The sequence below is a fragment of the Ursus arctos genome, unplaced genomic scaffold (assembly GCF_023065955.2).
Source record: "Ursus arctos isolate Adak ecotype North America unplaced genomic scaffold, UrsArc2.0 scaffold_7, whole genome shotgun sequence".
Taxonomy (NCBI): Eukaryota; Metazoa; Chordata; class Mammalia; order Carnivora; family Ursidae; genus Ursus; species Ursus arctos.
In genome coordinates this window covers 53771962-53790939 of record NW_026623089.1, presented here as the reverse complement: position 1 = coordinate 53790939, position 18978 = coordinate 53771962, and the positions used below count along the sequence as shown (strand labels likewise).

At 55.5% G+C, this 18978-nt stretch overlaps 1 protein-coding gene across 1 annotated transcript in view; it reads left to right on the top strand.

Annotated features, from left to right (window-relative positions):
• The window catches only part of ADAMTS14 (ADAM metallopeptidase with thrombospondin type 1 motif 14), a 73039-nt gene that overhangs the window by 17763 nt on the left and 36298 nt on the right, over positions 1-18978 (top strand). Inside the window, exons 3-4 of the mRNA XM_048219265.2 lie at positions 4498-4654; positions 10857-11047. Of these exons, the coding sequence (XP_048075222.1) occupies positions 4498-4654; positions 10857-11047 (348 nt within the window). The remainder of the gene's footprint in view (positions 1-4497; positions 4655-10856; positions 11048-18978) is intronic.

Sequence of the window (18978 nt, the reverse complement as noted above, 5' to 3'; positions counted from 1 at the left end):
TGACTGCATCGCTTTACCTTCCCACCAGCCTTGTCCAGGGTGGAGGGGAGCAGAGACTCTGGCAGGAGCTGGCCAGGGCTGGGGTGGGTGGGAGGAGGGAGTTTTTCAGATGGGGATCCGAGTGCATGCGTGTGCCAGCAAGAATGACCCAAGAGAGGGTGAGCATGGTGATGTTGGAAGGAGGGCACTAATTGCAGGAGTTAAGTTCTGGAAGGGGGTAGTTCTGGAAGGGGGGGAGAGAGAGGGGAGCAGGAGGTGAGGACGGGCACAGCCAGGGGAGTTCATAGGGTGGTGGCAGGGTAGGGGAGAGCCCGCCTGATGGTGCCTGTTTTCTTGAAAACAGGAGAAGAGGAGGTGGGTCCGGTGGTAGGAGTCTCAGCCGTCGGGAGAGCTGGGCTGCAGACGTAGCAGGCAGATGCAGCAGAACCCCCAGCTAGCGTCGCGCTCACGTATTCATGATTCCAAGTGAGGTCTCCATCGGTGTGCAGACCTGGAGAGGACGGCTGGGACAGTGGGAAGGAGGGAAAGGTTTTCTGGGGCAATGGGAAGGAGGAAAAGGCAGGGAGAGAGCTGTGCGTGTTCACAGAATTATATGCATCTAGACTGAGAAGTCCAAGGGAGTAGGAAGGGAGGGGGGAGGAGGGAGGGAAGGGAGGAGGACTTGGCGGGGGTGGGTAGGGGTAGGGACCGTGATGAAGCTGTGAGGTCATGCACAGGAGGGCTCGATGAAGCTTGGTAACAGTTGGAGCCGGAGTGCAGGGGTGGGGTGAGCAGGACGGTGGTGGGAGGGAAGCGGACACCTGTAGTGGGGGGGGGGGGGTCTCCGAGTTCCGGCCGGTATGTGGTCTAGGCCGGGGATAGAAGCAGGTTGCTGGATTGGGGGCGGACCCGAGGGAAGCCACGCCCGGTTGCGTGCATCACCCCAGCCTCTACTTGCTAGCCCGTCCTGCATTTCCTACAGTGGAACAGTTTTAACCTGGATTTGCTGGAAGCCTAGAACCCGAGACAGCACAGCTGGCAGTAAAAACTTGGTAATGGAATTTCCAGAACAAGTTTGGGCCTGAGAATGTGCTCTCCTTGGGAGGTGGTGGGATGATTGGTTGGGTTGGAGGCCTGCTCTGCCTCTCTCTTCTCTGGGGAGGCCCCACATAGGCTCTCAATTATGGAAGAAGAAGAAAGAGGGGACCTGGCTTACCCCTCACCTGGCTTCACTGGAGCTATCATCTTGAAATGGGTCCTCCTGGGCATTCTGCAAAGGTTAGTGAATCTGAGGGCCCGGCAAGGGGGCTCTGGATTATACTTTGCTAGAGGGAGGGCATGCAGCTGTCCCCCCAGAGCTCCGCGGCTTATCTGTGCCTGGACCCCAGGCTGGGTCCTTGGTCATTGTCTTTGCGCTTGACCCGGCACAGACGGGGTGCTTTCCTATCTCAGCCCAGACTTTGGCACCTCCACAGACACAAATTTCAGTCTTTGGGGGGTCTCTTCCAGGAGAAGTGTTGGCTTATTCTACCCTTGCCTCATAGTTTCTGTGCAAGTAGGTGCAATTTCAGAATCAACACATTTATATGTACACATACGTACTAATTCTAAAATAATGTGGCTTCAGTTACCTGCTAAAATATGTGGGACCTCATCCTGATGGTAGACAGCTACCAGTAACCTGCTAGACTTGGTCAGTTATGACCTGTGGCAGGAGACAAGGATAAGCCCGGGCCTACCTCCTCCATCACCACACGACTCCGTCTCCTTCAGGCGCCCTGGACTTACCCTCTGGACCTGGGGGCTTCCCCTGCAGGGAAGCTGGGCTGAAAAATCTGGGAGAGCATGGCCTGGAGGCCTCTGGATGAAGACACAGCGCTAAGCGTTACCTTTGCAACTGACATGATGTCACCGGCCATATTGGTGATGTCAAAGAGGTCCCCCTCAGCCACTCACCTGCCAGGAAAAGGCCCTCGGTAGCAGCCGTGGGAAAGGGGTCCAGAGTCCGGCTGCTGGTGGCCAGGCCTGCGCCTTGGAGAGTTTCCCTTTGGAGAAATGGCCTGAGGGCCTGCACAGTATGTGGCTCAACTGGGTATAACCAGCTATTTGCTGTTGTTGTTGGTGTTGCATGAAGAATCTTTCTCATGTATATTTCCACTGAGTTACCGGTTCCATGCGAAGAAGGTACTGGTGAAAACAGATAGGGCCGACATTAATTTCCCAGCAACTTATGTTCCCCCTTTTCTTGACGTCTTATACAGAAATTTGATTTGATTTGAGTTCTTTAAAATTAGCCACCACTTTTCAGAAATATAAACATCTCATAAATTGAGAGACGGGAGTAATTTGGCAGGGAGGCAGAGAGCCAGAACATTCCCCTTGCCAGTCTGTCTGCCCCAAGTGGTGCCTCGTTTCCTGGCCAGGGCAGAGCTGGAGATAGTCCGCCAAACCTCTCACAGTGCGGACGGGGAAACTGAGGGCTATGGGGGAGGGACCTGCCCAGTCTGCCTCCTGACCTGGTGGCTGAGCCTGCCCACCCATCCCCTCTCCAGGAGGCAGGTCTCCGAGGCTGAGGGGATGCCCCAGCCTGGGCAAGAACTGCCTGTCACGGCGAGACGCAATGCTCAAAATGGACCGGGAACAATGCTGGCAAGTTCTGTCCTTGACCCCTGGGGTTTGGTGGGATCCACAGTCACAAAGAGGTTTGAAACTTATTTCCCAGATTGTATATTACAGGGCTTGGGTCTCTGCCCTCACCACTTAACTGAAATAGGGAATAGGGTTTGCTGACTCTTCCCTGGGGAGAGGCCGGTGCTGTCACTTACTTGCTGGGTGACTGGGCAAGTTTCTTAACCATTTGGAGGGAGCCTATTTTCTTATCTGTGAAATGGGTCTAATATTTGCATCTATTTTATAAGGCTGTTGTAAAGATGAAATAACATATGTAAATATAAGTGGCAGATAGTGCTGTTATTATCAGTGATAAGAAGACTGTTTAGAAAGGGTGGAGTGTAAGGAAGTGTGTTTCAGCTCAGTAAAACATGACCAGTATCCCTGCACAGCAATAGGTTAGATCTTGAAGGAGGGAGCTCTCTATTCCTAGAGGCATCCAAGCAAAAGCGAAGAGCTCCCCTGAGTAGGGAGGTGGTTGAAGGACTGAAGCTTCAGACTGGGGCAGGCATGGTGATCTTGAACGGCCCGTGATTGTGGACAGGAGGCGTGAACCGGACGGCTGTGCCTTGCAGCCCAGTCCGATGCCACGCGGATCATTCCAGAGCCTGCATCCTTGGCGTGAGGCCCTGAGATCTGGTGGCCACATGGGGCAAGGAATGCCAGAATTTGAGGAGCTGCAGTAGCTTTGGTGGGAAGAGGATTGGTGGCGGCCGACTCACGTGCTCGTAGGTCTTAGAGGATGTCGTCTCAGAACAGGCTGCAGTGGGGAAATTGGTGGCATTTGGTTACATAAAGTCACTCCTGCTTTCAAAAGAGGAGGCTCCTACTCAAGTGGAGAAGGTCTGAGAGATCGATAAGAATGGTTCCTTCATGCGTTTCCTGGTGTTCACACCTGCATTCCCAGTGTTTGGAGCGGTGCTGGTATACAGTAGGCACTCAATAGATGCTTGTTGAATGAGTAAAGGAATTCGACAAATATATTTTCCTTCAGGACTGCCTACTATTTCCCAGGCACTGTGGTGGGTGGGCTGGTCTGACTGCCTCCTAGAGCTGGCGCCGGGGGGAGGGGGGAGCTTGCGCAGCCCGACACTTCTTCGCACACATCTAGTTACATGTCTCGTTGGCCCCTGTGATTATTGCCTTCATTGGGGGCTCATAACACATTTGCTGGCCTTGGCCAAGGTTACATTTTTAATGTTTTTATTTCCAAGGCCAACACCTGATTATTTTTACAGGCATATTTTGATGCAGGCGAAAATTTAGATTAAAAACAGAGCACACATTCCTGTGCCCTACCCTGGCTCGCTCGCTGTCGGCGAACGAACGTTAGCTGCTGTCCCGGGCGTACACGCACACATGCTTTAAATCTGAAATAATAGCCCTTTGTACTGGAGTGGGGAGCCGGCACCCGTGTGAGGGATAATTAACCTTTACCAGTAGGAATTTCCCCCCCTTGTCTGCCCTGTAGGTAAACGCAGATCTTTAAGATGGTGCTTTGCGGCTGGAATTCTGTGCTCTTGGGGGCTGTGTGTGTATTTATGGTAATGCCTTTCCAGCCTCCCCACCCCCCTCGAAGTGCTGGAACCGTTTGTTTAAATGACATGTTATATGGAAGCCCGTGAGTGCATAGCACAGGAAAAGTGGATCTGCTTTGCTTGAAATGGGCATGCCCCCCCTTGCTCGGCGTCCTCCCACCTGCTCCCACCTCCCTGCCCTGGAGGAAGAGTCCACATGCATGTAGTCCCACACATTTGCATTCACAAATGCTCGGCTGTTCTGTGCTGTGTATTCACACTTCTTCTCTCTCCCCCTTTGCTCCTCCGGCTTGCTGCGGGCCTGGTGCAGGCGGGCCTCATCCGCACGGACAGCAGCGACTACTTCATAGAGCCCCTGGAGTGGGGGCAGCAGGAGCGGGAGGCCGGCGGGAGGACGCACGTGGTGTACCGCCGGGAGGTCGTCCGGCAGGAGTATGCCGAGCCCGGCGGGGACCTTCACAATGAAGGTAGGCACTGGGCAGGTCCCTGAGCTCCACCTCTGCCTGGACCTGTGGTGTTTTTAGGTCACTTCTGAGCTTAACCTCTCGAGTCCTGGCGTCAGTCTTCACATCTGTAAAATGGAACCGGACCATGTATACCAGCAGAGAAACCCCAGTGGGCTTTAGGAGCTCCTACGGCTGGCTGGAGTCGGGGGGCCAGGTGAGCGACTCAAGCCCCCTGGACTGTGGCCCTAGGGACTCCAGAGGTCTCTGTGTGGCTCTGTGTTGCTTCGGAAGGTGATTTTCCTGCCTAGCAGAAGGTGCAATGGCTGTAGTTAGCTCTTCCCCCCTAAAAATCAACTCAGACCTTGGGAGGAAGGAAGGTCTTAGGGCACTCATAGAGGGGACTGCCGGGTATCAGGGCATTGGGGTCAGCTTTGTGTCCAACAGGCCATTTTTAAATCTCTAACCCTGTCAGCTGTGAGACCGTAACTAAGTCACTTAACATCTCTGAACCTCACTTCGTAATCTGTAAAGTGGGGGGCGAATTGTTGGGGCTCTCTCAGGTTGCATGTCTTAGCGATAGTGTACATAAAAGTCCCAGCGTGGAGGTGTTTGATGCATAGCAGGTGTTTGAGACATGATTGCTCTTACTCTAGTATTGTTATTAGGGTCAATGCTGATAGGTTAGGGCGAGAGCCCCTGAGAGCAGGGGCGTCCTTGCAGCCTGGCGATCGGCACAGGAGCCCACACACCAGCAGCGCCCGGGGCCCGTGCTTCCCGGGACCGTGCTTGTGCGAACAAAGTGGTTGATGCAGTGTGTGCTGGTCCCGGGCCCATGGCCAGCTGCATGGTCCAACTTAGCTTTGTCACGAAGCCCCTCCGGCCAAGAGGACATGAGGAGGCCTTGGGTGGAATCTGGCGGGGGACGGACCGCACCCTCCTGCCAGGGCCTGGTGGGGTGGGACAGAGCGTGAGAGAATGTGTGGAAACCAGTTGTCCCCACACGCAGTGCCTCCTTCGAAGCTCCAACTACCCTCCCAGCGTGGCTCACAGGAGATGCCGAGCTGGGTCGTGGAGGGCTCTGCAGGCCTGGGGTGGGGGTGGGGGGCAGGGACCCGGTAGAGCCTCTGGGGGATCGGGGTGGATTTCAGGGGCAGCCTGGGACAGCACCATGCCCTCCACTGTGGCTGGGAAGAAGGACAGGTCTCACTGGGCTCCATTTTAGCTGGGGCCAGTTCTGAACAAAAGACCATAAATTTCCCCTTTTGGGGAGACCCTGGGGAAATTCTGCTCCACAGCCGTGGGCCTGGAACCAACCACACTGCCTGTCATCACGGTCAGTGGCTGGGAAGTCTGGACCGCTGAGCTCAACAGGGTTGGCGCTCAGACCTGGGAAGGCTGGTGGGCCCCCTCTCCGCCATCAAGCTTCCCTCTGGAAGTCCTGGGCCTGTGGGTGACGCCATGCCCCGGGCCCACCCGTGTCCCTCCTTAGAAAGACAAGTGGCAGTGGAGGGCTTTTCTTGGAAACCTGTGACACTCACGGTTATTTTAAGACCACTGGTGGGTCTGAACCCAGTGGGTATATTAGCATCTCTGGGTGTGCCTGTCTCCATGTATCATTCTTGACTGAGTCGAAAGGTTTCACCTCACGTCTGTGGGTGTACCTCTTAGCACCCAGAGAAATGCCTCAGAGGCCTGGGCCAGCCGGTCAGAGCCTGCTGTGAGAAATCTGCCTCCACCTGAAAACCTTCCTCTATCTCTGTCCGCCCCCATGCCCCATGCTGCCCACATGTCAGCCCAGCTCAGGTGTCCCCGCTTCTGAATCCCTGAGCCTTCTGGATTTCTCCTGGGACCGTCTTCTTGTCCCAGTTAGGCCGGGGGCTTCCTGAAGGAAGATACCACGTCTTCATGATCTTTGTTCCTTCACATGAGCTCTGCAACCCCACAGGGTATGGCTTTCCTCAGGGAAGGAGAGGAGGCATCAGAAGACCCACCAGAGTGATTTTCTAGCTGAGCTGTGGCCCGTGGAGGGGCTTCAGCCCCCTGGGCTCCACGGTAGAAGTATCTGACATGCACCGATGAACTTGGGGACCGAGGGGACTCTTCTTGGCACTCAGGGTGTGGTCTTGATGGCTGCTTCCTGAAGAGAGCAGGCGTGTACCCGCAGACTCCCCCACTCATACGTAACACACACTCACACATGCACACTCACACACCTCACACACTCATCCATTCACACAAAACACACTACGTCCGGAGTCTGGAGCTAGAACTTGCTCTGGCTAGACCTCCAGGTACGGCTGGCCCCTCCCAGCCCCTCAGGGACTGCTCTGTGGACCCTGCTTGGCTTCAGGGGCTGTGCCCTGGACACTGCCATACTCCTAATGCTGCCCTTTCCCTCCTCACCCCATGGTCCCGCTCTCTATAGCCCCTTCCCACCCTACAGTTCCCACGTGCGGAGAGAACGGGATGCCATGGGGCCACGGGCACCTGTAGCCAGAGTCCCAGCTCTCTGGCTGGCGGCCAGGGCCATTGGACGCGAGGATAGCTCGTCCCACCAGGGGCAGCCAGCCAGGCTGGGCTCTGGGCCCCTGCTGCTGCTGCTGCTTTATTTTAACTTGAGATAAAATCCACCATTTTAATCATTTTAAAGTATACAATTCAATGGGTTTTTACAATGTTTACAATGTTGTGCAACCATCACCACTCTCTGATTCCAGAACATTTCTGTCACTCCCACAAAAAGTCCTGTACCCATGAATTAATGACCACTCCCCTTTCCCCCTTCCCCAACCCCAGGCAGCCACTCATCTCCCTTCTGTCTCTACGGATGGCCCTCTCGTGTAAAGGGAATCACTCAACACGTGGCCTTTTGTGACTGGCTTCTGTCACTCAGCCTGTGAGGCCCACCCGCGCATAGCCTGCATCAGTCCTTCAGGCCTGTGCGTGGCAGGGCGATACTCCAATTGCATGAACAGACCACGTTTTGTTTCTCTCTTCATCTGTTGATGGACTTTTGGGTTGTTTCCATTTTTTGGTTTTGATGATAATGCCGCTATGAACGTTCGTGTACAAGTTTTTGTGTGGACGTATGTTTTCAATTCTTTTGGGTATAGAACTCGGAGTGGAATTGCTGGGCCCTGTGGTAACACTGTGTTTAACTTTTTGGGGGTCTGCCAAACTGTTTTTCAGAGCAGATGCACCATCTCACATTCTCATGGGGCTTCTTGGGTGGGCTCCTGGAAAGCCTCCCAGGGCCCTACTGCTCCCACCCTCCCCGCTTGGAAAGGTTACCTATGTGTGGCTCGAAGGATGAGAGACGGAAGAGGGTGTGGGTGGCACCTCTCCAGGGCCTGTGGTGACGTCAGCAGGCCTTTCCCATGGCCCCTCGCTATTTTTGCTGAGAGGGAAATCTGGGTGGGCCCTGACAGGGCGTGATCATGGGAGAGTGGGAGCCCTGGGTTTGCATTCTGGGCTTTGGCCATTAATGTGCTGTGTGACCTGGGATGAGTCAGGCAACCTCTCTGAGCCTCCCTTTACCAGACCTGGCTGGGAGAGCTGTAAGGGTCAAGCTGTACATTTCACTTACGGTTCATAAACCTACAGGCCCTGCTCACATGCTGTGATGGGAGTGACTGTTATTTAGTCTCCCTGCTCCCTGGAGAGAATGCTTGCTCCCTCCCCTCCCCTCCTGGGGCTTCTCCCTCTTTTCTCCCAGGCATTTGTCTCTGGGCTGCTATACTCACCACTGGGCTCGGGTGCCAGGTTGAGCGAGGTGACAGTGTGAGCCCCGCTCTCCACGCTGTGAATCACTCAGAGGGCTGGCCGCACGTTTCTGCTGGGCACAGGTTTTTCCAACTCTTTAGTCTAGTGCTTTTATTCCCTTTGCACTTGCAGGCTACTAACCGAAGGGAAGATAAAGAGAGACAGTAGCAGAGTCCCATGGTTCCCTGTTGCCCTGTCCTCAGATTTCAGTTCCTGAAGTATTGTGTTGATAGAAGCTGAGAGGCAGAACTTGGGTCTCTGCCGAGGTACCCGTGGAACCCTCCATGCGGGTCACCCACACTGTGGCTGGTGTCACCCCATCCTTGCTCACAGTGGATTTTGCCAGTGCAGTTCCTTCTGCTTGGGACCCTCAGTTCCCCATGCTCCAGCAGGTTGTCTCCTGGTCCCCATCTGGCCCAGCTTAGATGTCTCCTCCTCCAGAAGCTTCTGTCAACTGCCCAGTCCTGGTTTGGGTCTCTGGTGTGGCAGCCTTCCCTAGTCAGCCCTCCTGTAGGCCTTGAAGTTACAGTGCTATTACCTTCTGGATCCTTCTCTGTCACCTGGGGCAGGCAGTGAGCTCAAGGGCAGGGGACCCTACCTTCATTACCCACCCCATAAGTTTGGGCCCCTCTTGCAGCCACACCCCTTGATATATGCTGGGGATGCATTGGTGGCATTTTTCTATCCTTAGCCCCTGTCCCAGTCTTTGGGAGATTCTCGCATAGCTGGATATTCTTAGAAATCAATGATACAAGTATCAGAACTTCAGGGTAGGATGGTGGGGAAATCATGACATGTAAAGGCTTTGAGGCCTTCTCAAGAGACCCCAGGCTCCTATCCTGCTTTCTTAGTGCGGGGGAGGAAAAGTAATTTTCCCTTTACCCTTCTAGGTTCTTGGCTGAGGCACCCAGTAATAAAAGATTAGCAAGAGTAAAACAAACAGAGGTTTAACTACATGGATACCTCCTGTATGCGTGGGAGAGGAAAATGAGTAACACCCCCAAGTGGTCCTAGCCACCACCTTAACATCTCCAGCTAAAGACAAAAGATGATGTTGGTGGGTGGGGAGGAGGAGTGAGTTACGGGAGGTTACCAAGAAAAGCAAAGTAAACAAGGGGAAGGTTATGTGGATTTAAGTCATTTCCTTCTTTATTGATAAGAGTTTCCCGAGATTTAGAGTCATCCTCCTTTTCCTGGTACAGACAGGGAGACACCCTTACAAATGGAGATTTGCCTTTTACAAAAGGCCTCCTGTTGCACGCTCACTTCTATGGAATTTCCAGAGCTCTATCTGTGTCTGCTGGTTCTTAAAAATGATCAGTCTAAAATAATCCTCGCGTCACAGAGACGTATTTTGGGGTGGCAAGTTTTGTTCCCCTTCATTAGTTTTTCCCACAGCGTGCTCAGGAACCCTTAACCCCCTGCTCCAACAAACGGCCCTCTGGTCTGTTCAGACTAGGGAGAACAGGCCCCATAGCCGCTTTGGGCGCTGCCTTTCTAGGTAGCAGCATCGATGGCCACGTCTCCAAGCCCGCTCTCTTGATCCGGACAGACCTGGACCAGCTACTCTGGACCTCAGTTTGTTGACCTGTTTATTGGGGGCGGTAACCTGAGAGTTCAAAGGATTGGATTGGATTCGATTAGATTGGGGGTCAGCAAACTAAGACCCACCACGTGTTTTGGGAAATGAAGTTTTATTGGCACAGACATACTTGTTTGCTTATATATTGTCTATGGCTACTTGTATGCCAAATTGAATAGCTGAGACAGAGACTGTATGACTCACGAAGCCAAAAATACTTACTATCTGGTCCTCTACAGAGGAAGGTTGACAACGGCTAGATTACATCATACTAGTTCATGAATCCTAGTTAAATAAATATTTTTGCTTTTTGCCAAAAAGGCAAAGTGGTGGTGATGACATTTTGGGTTGCTGGCAGTGATGGGGAGGGATTGGGGGGGCATACTCCAGGGGTTCCTGCGTAGGCTACAGTAACACCACGATTTTTTCCCTGTATTGAGATGTTTCCACCCACTGCCACCTTTTTGTTTGTTTGTTTGTTTGTTTGATTGTTATAGCCAGCTCCTGGGTAAGAGATCAAGGATGGCTCATCTCCATGTCACAGGAGGGTAGGGGGAGGCTTAGAGGGGTGAACGGGCTGGGCTAGGGTGCATGGGGAGATAGTGCTGAGTGGAAACTGGGACCCAGGCTCGCGACTCCCGGCCAGATCCCCTTCTCTGCTGTTCATCGCCTCAAAGACTCAGCCATGGCGTGGTGCCCGGCAAAGGGCTTGTGCCTCTGAGTTAAGCAGCAGTGTGGGACGAACCCTCCTGCTAAGTTGGCTTCCAGAAGCAGCAAAAGCGCCCACCTGACGGGGCTGAGTGGGCCGGTGGGTGGCATCCGAGCGGCAGCCTCTCCTGCGGATCTGACCTCTGTCTCTCTTCCCATCCTGGTTGGCAGCCTTCGGCCTGGGCGACCTCCCCAACCTGCTGGGCCTGGCAGGGGAGCAGCTGGGTGATGGCGAGCGGAAGCGGCGGCACGCCAAGGCGGGCGGCTACAGCATCGAGGTGCTGCTGGTGGTGGACGCCTCGGTGGTGCGCTTCCACGGCAAGGAGCACGTGCAGAACTACGTCCTCACCCTCATGAACATCGTGAGTGGCCCCGTCCTGGGGCGTCGCCGTGGGGGCGGGGCACCACCAGTCTTGGCCAGAGCGGCCCATTTCTCTCGGGCCTGCTGTTTTCCGGTGGGTGTACGTACAGCTCGCACCGTAGCCCGGCAGCGCGACAGGCCTGGGCTGGCCCTGGCGTCCACTCCAGGCCGAGGCCGTCTCCATCGCACACGCCTGTGCCGAGGTGCCCCCAGGCCATGGGTGCCAGCCCCTAGCCGGCCGGAACCAGGGACAGTGGTGTCAGGGCAGGGACACATTCAGAGCCCGAGGCAGGCGTGGTCGGGGGCCTCACATGCCTTGGAATTGGAGGGACTTTCCTGAGACTCTTCATCTACAGAAAATGCCCGATCCCAGGCGGGAAGACTGGCCAGCTAGTTGTCCATCTGCCAGGGATGGCGGGGATCCCAGGCCCTGAAGGTGGGCTTTGGTGTTCACTGAGAACAGAAATGCTGTTATGCGGATTTAGGTCTTCGCCTCCATTGATGAGAGTTTCCAGAGCTTCTGTCATCCCCGTCTTCTGGTACAGCCAGGGAGGCACCCTACCGTTCCCTTACACCTGCCAATGTCTCCTACAAAAGGATCGCTTCCGCTGAGCTTTTCAGAGCTGCTCATATGTCTGTAGTTTCTTACAAATAACCAGCTTAAAATAATCAGTATGCCGAAGAGGCATCTCTTGGGGTGACAAAACCTGACCCCCTTCATTGTGTGTGTCTTTGTCTAAGCCCCTGAAAGGGAGGTCCTGAGGTGGGAGCTTTGTCTTATACTTTTTTGAGTCCCGGGCGCACACAGCACAGTGCCCAACCCCTGATAGGTCAGATATGGAAGCGAGCAGCGTCTATGGGAGAGGCGGTAATATGGAAGTGAGCCGTGTCTCTGGGAGAGGCAGGGAGCCAGCATCCGCGGAGAGGGAGTGGGAGGGCAGCAGATTTGCGACCAAAATGTCTGTGTATAGAAAAGGCGGGGGGTGGGGGCTAGACATCAGATCCAATTACAAGGAGCCTCAGGGAGGGGAGGGCGCCTGAAAGTCGGCCCCCTCACCACCTCTTTGTTTGGATATTAATTCTTCTGTCCCTTAAGGAACCTGCTGTTCGGGACTTGAGGAGCAAGGGCTACCACTTGGGGCTGTTTGGGAGGGAGGGAGGATGGCTATGAATAGGGACACGCCACGTCCCCCGAGCACCTGAGCACCACCCAGACTCTTAGAGACTGCAAGCCTAACCTAAGGCCACACAGCCAAGCACTAATCCCATTAGTGGGAGAGCGGGGGTGGGGGTGGGGGGCTGGGGTGGGGGTGGGGGGCTGGGGGGGTTAGCCCCTGGAACCAGCAGGTGGAGAATGGGAGTGGCGGGGCGGGGCAGAGGGCAGGGGAGGCCTTAGAAAGCCCTCAGGTGCTAGGAGCCTGGGTCCTGGGTCCAGAGTGGGGGCTGCAGACCCTATGAGTGTGAGCCCGTGAGCCAGGCCCTATTTAGTCCCGGAGTCCTTCAGTTTGCTAAAGGATAATTTTCAGGAAAAGATAAAATCATGACTCTGGTACAGAAATAAAAACAGGCAAGTGTTAAATGTTTTGCTTCACTCACTAATCAATGAGAGAATCAGGCAAATGTGATAACCCTCTCAAAAGAGAACCCCAAGACTGGAAACATTTATATCAGGAATTTTGAAATGAAGGTGCAGACAGAGAACAGAACTGGCTGTCTCACGGGGTGGAGGGCGAGGCAGAATTTGTGCATCTACGGACAAGGATCGTGCGTTGCTATCCTGTGTTGAGCTCTCAGCTGTGAAGGAGCTTCCATGGAATCAGAGTCAGATAAGGCTGAAAGTGCTGTGGACAAAGCAGTTTCCATCAAAGCACACGTTATCGTTATTCTCCGAGTTTGCCGCCTCGCCGGGCTCCCAGGTGCAGAGCCCCTCCCGGGGACAGCAGGGAGTCTGGTGGCCCACCTGACTTACGGGCTGCGTCCCTGTTCCTGGAGCTGGGAGGGTGGCAGCCTCGCTCAGGAGACACCCCTGGGCGCTGGCTGTGTGACTGTTCTAAGTAAGTGGTAGAGGCTTTTTGATGACTCGCGTAAGGAGATATTGTTTTCTGTAGAGCAAAGGATACTTTTGGAACCGTTTTCCAAACGCTTGTCCAGATGGAGATGTGATTCGATCAGAAGGGTCTCGTTAAATCCCTCTGATCTGGAGCTGTGTGGAGGGTGGTGACGAGTGCATGAGAAGTGCCACCAAGTTCTTGAGGGTCCCGATGCGGAGGCTAGTCGCCTAGTATGCCTTCTTCCCTGGCGTCCCTTGCCATGTCCCCTGAACTTTACTGAGGACCTTTATTGGAGAAAAGTAAGCCTGTGTCCCATTCAGGCTCTCTCTTTTTTTTTTTTTTTTTAAGATTTTTATTTATGTGACAGAGACAGCCAGCGAGAGAAGGAACACAGCAGGGGAGTGGGAGAGGAAGAAGCAGGCTCCCAGCGGAGGAGCCCAATGTGGGACTCGATCCCGGAACACCGGGATCACGCCCTGAGCCGAAGGCAGACGCTTAACGACTGCTCTACCCAGGCACCCCCATTCAGGCTCTCTTGACCCCGGACCCACGTCTCAGCCTTGGCCAGGGAGCTCCTCCCCGTGGTCCTCACCGAGGGCTGTGCCCTGAGGGCCTGCCTTGGAGACTGCTGTTTCCATAGGCTCGGTTCCACTTTCCTTCTCCTTACAACCTACCAGAAAGTAGGTGGGGAGAGTAAATGTCTTCCAGAGGTTCCTGAGGGCTGCTTGAGGCTGCTGCTTCTGCTCGCTGCCGGCTTGCACTATGGATGTGGGAATAGAACGGGAAGTCGAGGCAGAGCTTCTCCACCCGCCCAGGGCCTGTTCCTCCGGGGGAAGAAGGCTCACCGTGCTGAGGAGCTGGTGTGTGCAGACCCATAGCCATCGCCGGGGGTACGTGAGTGGTGGGCTCCTGACTTCCCAGGTGCAGAGGGCAGAGAACCAGAGTTCTGGCCCTTGGAGGTGAGCGGATGGGTGGCTGACCACCTCTCCTCCCAGAGGACAAGCAGCTCAGCGTGTCCATTGTGTGGGAACTTTCTTTGGCTGGAATGCTTGAAACACTAATTTCCTGAGGGATTTCATGAAGCCAGTAAAAAAGCGTGTCCCTGTGCTGTCCCCTTGGTGTGCCTGCCTGCCTGCGACCATTTCTGATCCTGATTTGTGGGGCCAGGGCTGGCCTGGTCTTATCAGTGAGAGATTTGGTTCCTGGGATGTATGGTCCCATTGTGCTAACCCCGGAGGAGGGGGCGAAGCCATTAGGGAAACAGTCCAAACCATCTGATCAGGCCCTGCTCACGGGCAGCTCTCAGGGCCTCCGGCCTCTCACTTCACCTTTGCATAACCCTGGAGATGTGCTGTACATATTCGCGCAGCTGCAGATGGTGGCCCGACCCCCTCTTCTCTCCTCCCGACATGCTGGTGGGCCCTTCATGGACTTTATTTGCCTGTGCCTCCGTTGACCCATCCGTGCCAGGCCACTTACCTTACAGCTTCTCCAAATCTCAGGACAGGTGAACCATTTTGCGAGCTTTGAAACATAAGGAGCAGTTGTGTTCAGCATGTAGTGAGTGCCTGCTGTAAGCCTAGTATGACAGACTCTTATTCTAGAAGCTTTGGTCTGGCTGCAAAAACCAGCCTCAGTGTGTGGAATAATTTGGGGGCAGTGCTGAAGGAGCTTCGAGGAGGCAGCCATCCCTGTGGACTGGGGGAGAGGCTTTCTGGAGTGGTCTGGAGCTGAGCCAGCCTGGGTGGGGGGGAGGGTTTGGTGAGGTGGAGTGTGCAGGCGTGGTGATCACGCCATCACGCAGGGCAGGGTTATGGGGGCAGGAATGAGGGGGCAGCCAGGCCGGCCGAGCCTGTTCAGGAGCTGTGGCGGGAAGGTCCCTCGGGCAATAGCTGGGCTCTGGCACGGAGAGGAGTGCCGAACAGCGCCTGACAGGGGCACCCGGGTGCATTTGGGGGAGGAGAAGATGGACCCCAGAGCCAGCCGAGGCTGTGATGGGCCAGTGGGAAGACTCCAGAGACAGGGACTGTGAGCTTTCTCGAATATCACAGTATCATTCCAGTACCTACCACATGTCAGGCACGGGGCTGAGAACCTCACAGACAGGCTCCGTGAATCCTCACCGTGGCCTTATGCCAGTGGCATTCCTTTGACCGCCCTGGCTCTAGAAGCCAAATGACTTGGCTCAGAATAGTAAGTGGCCGAGTTAGGATTCAAACCCAGATCTGTCTGAGTCCAAAGTCTGTGCTTTCCCCCCACTGCTGCTGTGGTACAACCTGGGGCGGGCAGCTCTGAGGAGGAAGGAGAAGGAGGGTCACAGGCCCCCGGCCTGGGAGGTAGGGAGGGTGCTGCTGCTTTACAGAAGGAACCTCTCCCCAAAACGGCCTCCATATCCGAGTCAGGATTCTGAGGCTTCACCCCTGGGCTGGCTTCCTGCTCTTGGCTCCTGGCTGTGGCCGGGCTTGCTAGCCAGGGCCATGGAGAGAATCAGGCACCATCAGGGGCCCTCTCCTTGCCTGGGGTGACTCACCGAATCTCTGGGGCGAGGACTCCCTTGCACAGGGGGATCCTCTGAGGGCCCAGAGCCAGAACAGAGGGAGGGTGAGGAGACAGAGAGGCCCCTTTGTTGGTCCTCACCGAGCCGGTCTATAGCCAGACCCTTCTTGGCAGCCCACTCTTGGGGTGGTAGGCTCGCTGCCCACCTTGCTCTCCACTCCACCCGGCCAGGCTGACACCACAAAGGCACTGAATGTGGGTGCTGGAGAGACATTGCCTGGTGTCTCTGAGAGGGTCCTCCCCGCTCTGACCTGCTCCAGGGCCCCTTCCCGAGGCCTCTCGGATGCCCTGCGGGGAAAGTGCGGTCCAGATGGCTGTCAGACCAGGGCCTTGGTGGCCTCAGCCTGGGAGGGTGGCATTCTCTTGGCACATAACTGTGTTAAATATTCATCATAAAGGCCGGTTTGGAACACCACAAAAAAACTGCTTTCGTGCTGACAGAGTGTTGCTTGGCCAGCTCTTTTCCGTTCGGGGATATGTGAGCCTCCGGGGCAGCTCATCGTCCCCGCTCATTGGAAGGACACAAATCCTCCCCCTCCGTCTCCTGTGAATCCTTCCTCTTCTCTTGTCTCTCTCCAAAAAGCTTTCCACTGCTTTTTAGGGCACTCAGAGTCCCTCAGAACTAAAGCAAAAATCTTACTTCAAGGTAGTGGTTCTTAATGGGGGCAGTTTCGCCTCCCAGGGGATGCTTGGGAAGGTTTGGAGATATTTTTTGGTTATCCCAGCTGGAGGGCATGGGGGACTTCGGACACCCCCGAGGAGCCGGGGTTGCCGCTCACCGTCCTACAGTGTACAGGACACCCCTAGCCTGAGTGGCCCTTGGGGCCAAGGGCCCGGCCCTGAGGATCAGCTCTGCCTCCCACGTGCTGGCGTTTGCTTTTTCAGAGCAGGGCCCCTGGGCAGAGAACGGTGCTTCCCACAAAAGCTCGAATGCTGGGGCTCCTGGCAGGAGAGCCATAATAATAATGAGCATCTGTCACGGCGGTGAGAGCTTTCTGGTGGACAGAGCGCCTGGCATCTCCGTGGCCATATGGGGGGACACACTCCTGAAATCCTATTCCTGGGCTGGCCTCAGGGACCTGCCCTCAGCTCCCAAAGTGGGAAGCCGAAGTTCTGAAGCAACCGAGAGGTACCACGGACCGAGCCCCTCCACGTTCCAGGCCTTGTACCAGATGCTTGCCATTTGCCTCACCTCTGTCCTCGGGCTTCTCTACAAGGTTGGTCTGTCTACACTCAGATGGGAGAGTAGGGCTCAGCGGGTGAGGTCATGGGCCGTTCGGGTCTTTCTAGGTCTCTAGGTTGCCTCTCTTCACTCTCTGACAGGCCGACCCGGGACAGAAAGGCTGCTGCGTTTTGGAGACAGGTCGTGGGGGGTACGTCCTGAGCATTGAGGACCCGTGAAAGGGGCTCTGTGGGGCGGGGGGGGGGGGGGTCCATCCCTGTGCACCCTGGAGCCCTCCTGCACGAGCAGCCAGCCTGTGAGGTGGGCCGAGTGGCGGAGGGGTGGGAGAACCGCTCAGGCCAGCCTGCACGCTCCGGGAGCCTTGAAGGGCCGTGCTGATCCGAGGCAGCCACTTGGAGCCCGCACCAGCCCTTGGAAACACAGGGCCGTGGTTGTGAACTTTTAGGGAGAAGATGGAGCTGCTGAGCTGGCAGCAGCGAGGGAGAAAAGAATCAGAAAATTTGATGCACTCCTCCCACCACTCAGAGAGCGGCCTCAGCCCCCAAGATCTCGCTGGTGACCTCAGAGGCGGGGCCTGCCCACGTGCCGTGGGAGTGAGTGCGGCGCCCCGGCCAGGGCTCAGCGTCCCAGCCCCGGGCTCTGGCTACTCCCTGGGGTCAGGCCTATGCTGGGGGCGGGGGGCGGCAGGGATCGTGGGCTGCAGGCCGCAGAGGATTACTGATACACACCCCACAGTGCACATAGCGCAGAGAGCGCTTGTATCCACGCACGTGCGTGTGCATGCACACACATCTAGTCACCTGTGTGTTTAACACAGATGTGTGTGTGTGTGTGTGTAGATACGTGTACCAGATCAGGTACGCACATGCAGAGGAGTCCACACATCTTGTCCACACATCTTGTGTGGACACAAACTTGCCATATTTCATCAAAATCAAACCCATCGATTGTCAGATGCTCTGTTATTATACGTACTTAAGAAACAGAAAAAGTGGGGCACCTGGGTGGCTTGGTTGGTTCAGCGGCTGACTCTTGGTTTCGGCTCAGATCATGATCTCGGGGTCCTGGGATCGAACCCCATGCTGGGCTCCATGCTCAGCGGGGAGTCTGCTTCAGGATTCTCTCTCTCTGCCCCTCCCCCTGCTCACATGCTCTCTCTCTCTCAAATAAATAAATAAATCTTAAAAAAAAGTAACAAAGTACTACCTGTTAAACTCTGATAATGATGTTTTCTTAGCACTTAGAATTAATATTTGTACTTACTGGAAGAGCTCTTTTAACTTGATTGAGACTTAGATACTTATCATAGATTACTCGTGTGCAGACATAGACACGACAGTGTGGGAAAGTAAGGTATTCCCTTAACTTCTGTTCGGAGCGTTCCTTGTCCAAGTCCCTTTCCGCAGAGAGCCATCCAAGCGTGTGCTCACCCGCACAGCGCTGTCCCCTGTGCCATCTGGAGCATGGGCGATGCTGCAGGCGCGCCTTATCTTTGGGATTTCCTCCAAGCCGGAACCTGTTCTACAAGCTCTGAAACATGGGTGCCTTCTCGATTTTACCAGAAGCTGGCCGTGGAGGTTTTCAGGCAACCAGGACTCACATTCCTTCCTCAGGGAGCCCCTAAACGGCCCACTGCCGGCAATGGCAAGGGGTTGCGGTGTCCTGGGAAGCCCCCAGGAGTAACATGAGGTTCTTGCTCACACGGGCGGTGACAACACGCTCTAACTGCCGCCTGACCCACCGCGATTGTAAACAGGGAGAGAAGAGCATCTGATGCAGTGCGGTGCTGTCGGAGCACCTGGTCGGCAGAGCCGCTGCGTCCCCGTCTTGTTGGAAGGGTCGGGACTGGGGGGACGGAGGACTGGCCCCGGGGTCTGGGGCTGAGAAAGGGCAGGACAGGTGATTGTGGCCAGGCCTCTCCTTCCAGCAGGGCTGCCCCCATTCTGTTCGGGTTCCGAGGCGGCGAGTGGCCAGGGAAGGCACGTGAGCAGAGCCGCGCTGAGCTCCGGCCGTGGCCGCTGTGCTGCGGGAGGCTCTGCCGTCGCTGTGCACCTGCCCCTGTCCTGGTTAGAAGAGGCTAACGTGCCATGCTCGTTGGAGCTCCCTCAAGGAATGGCTGAGTCTTAGACCTGGAGCGGAGAA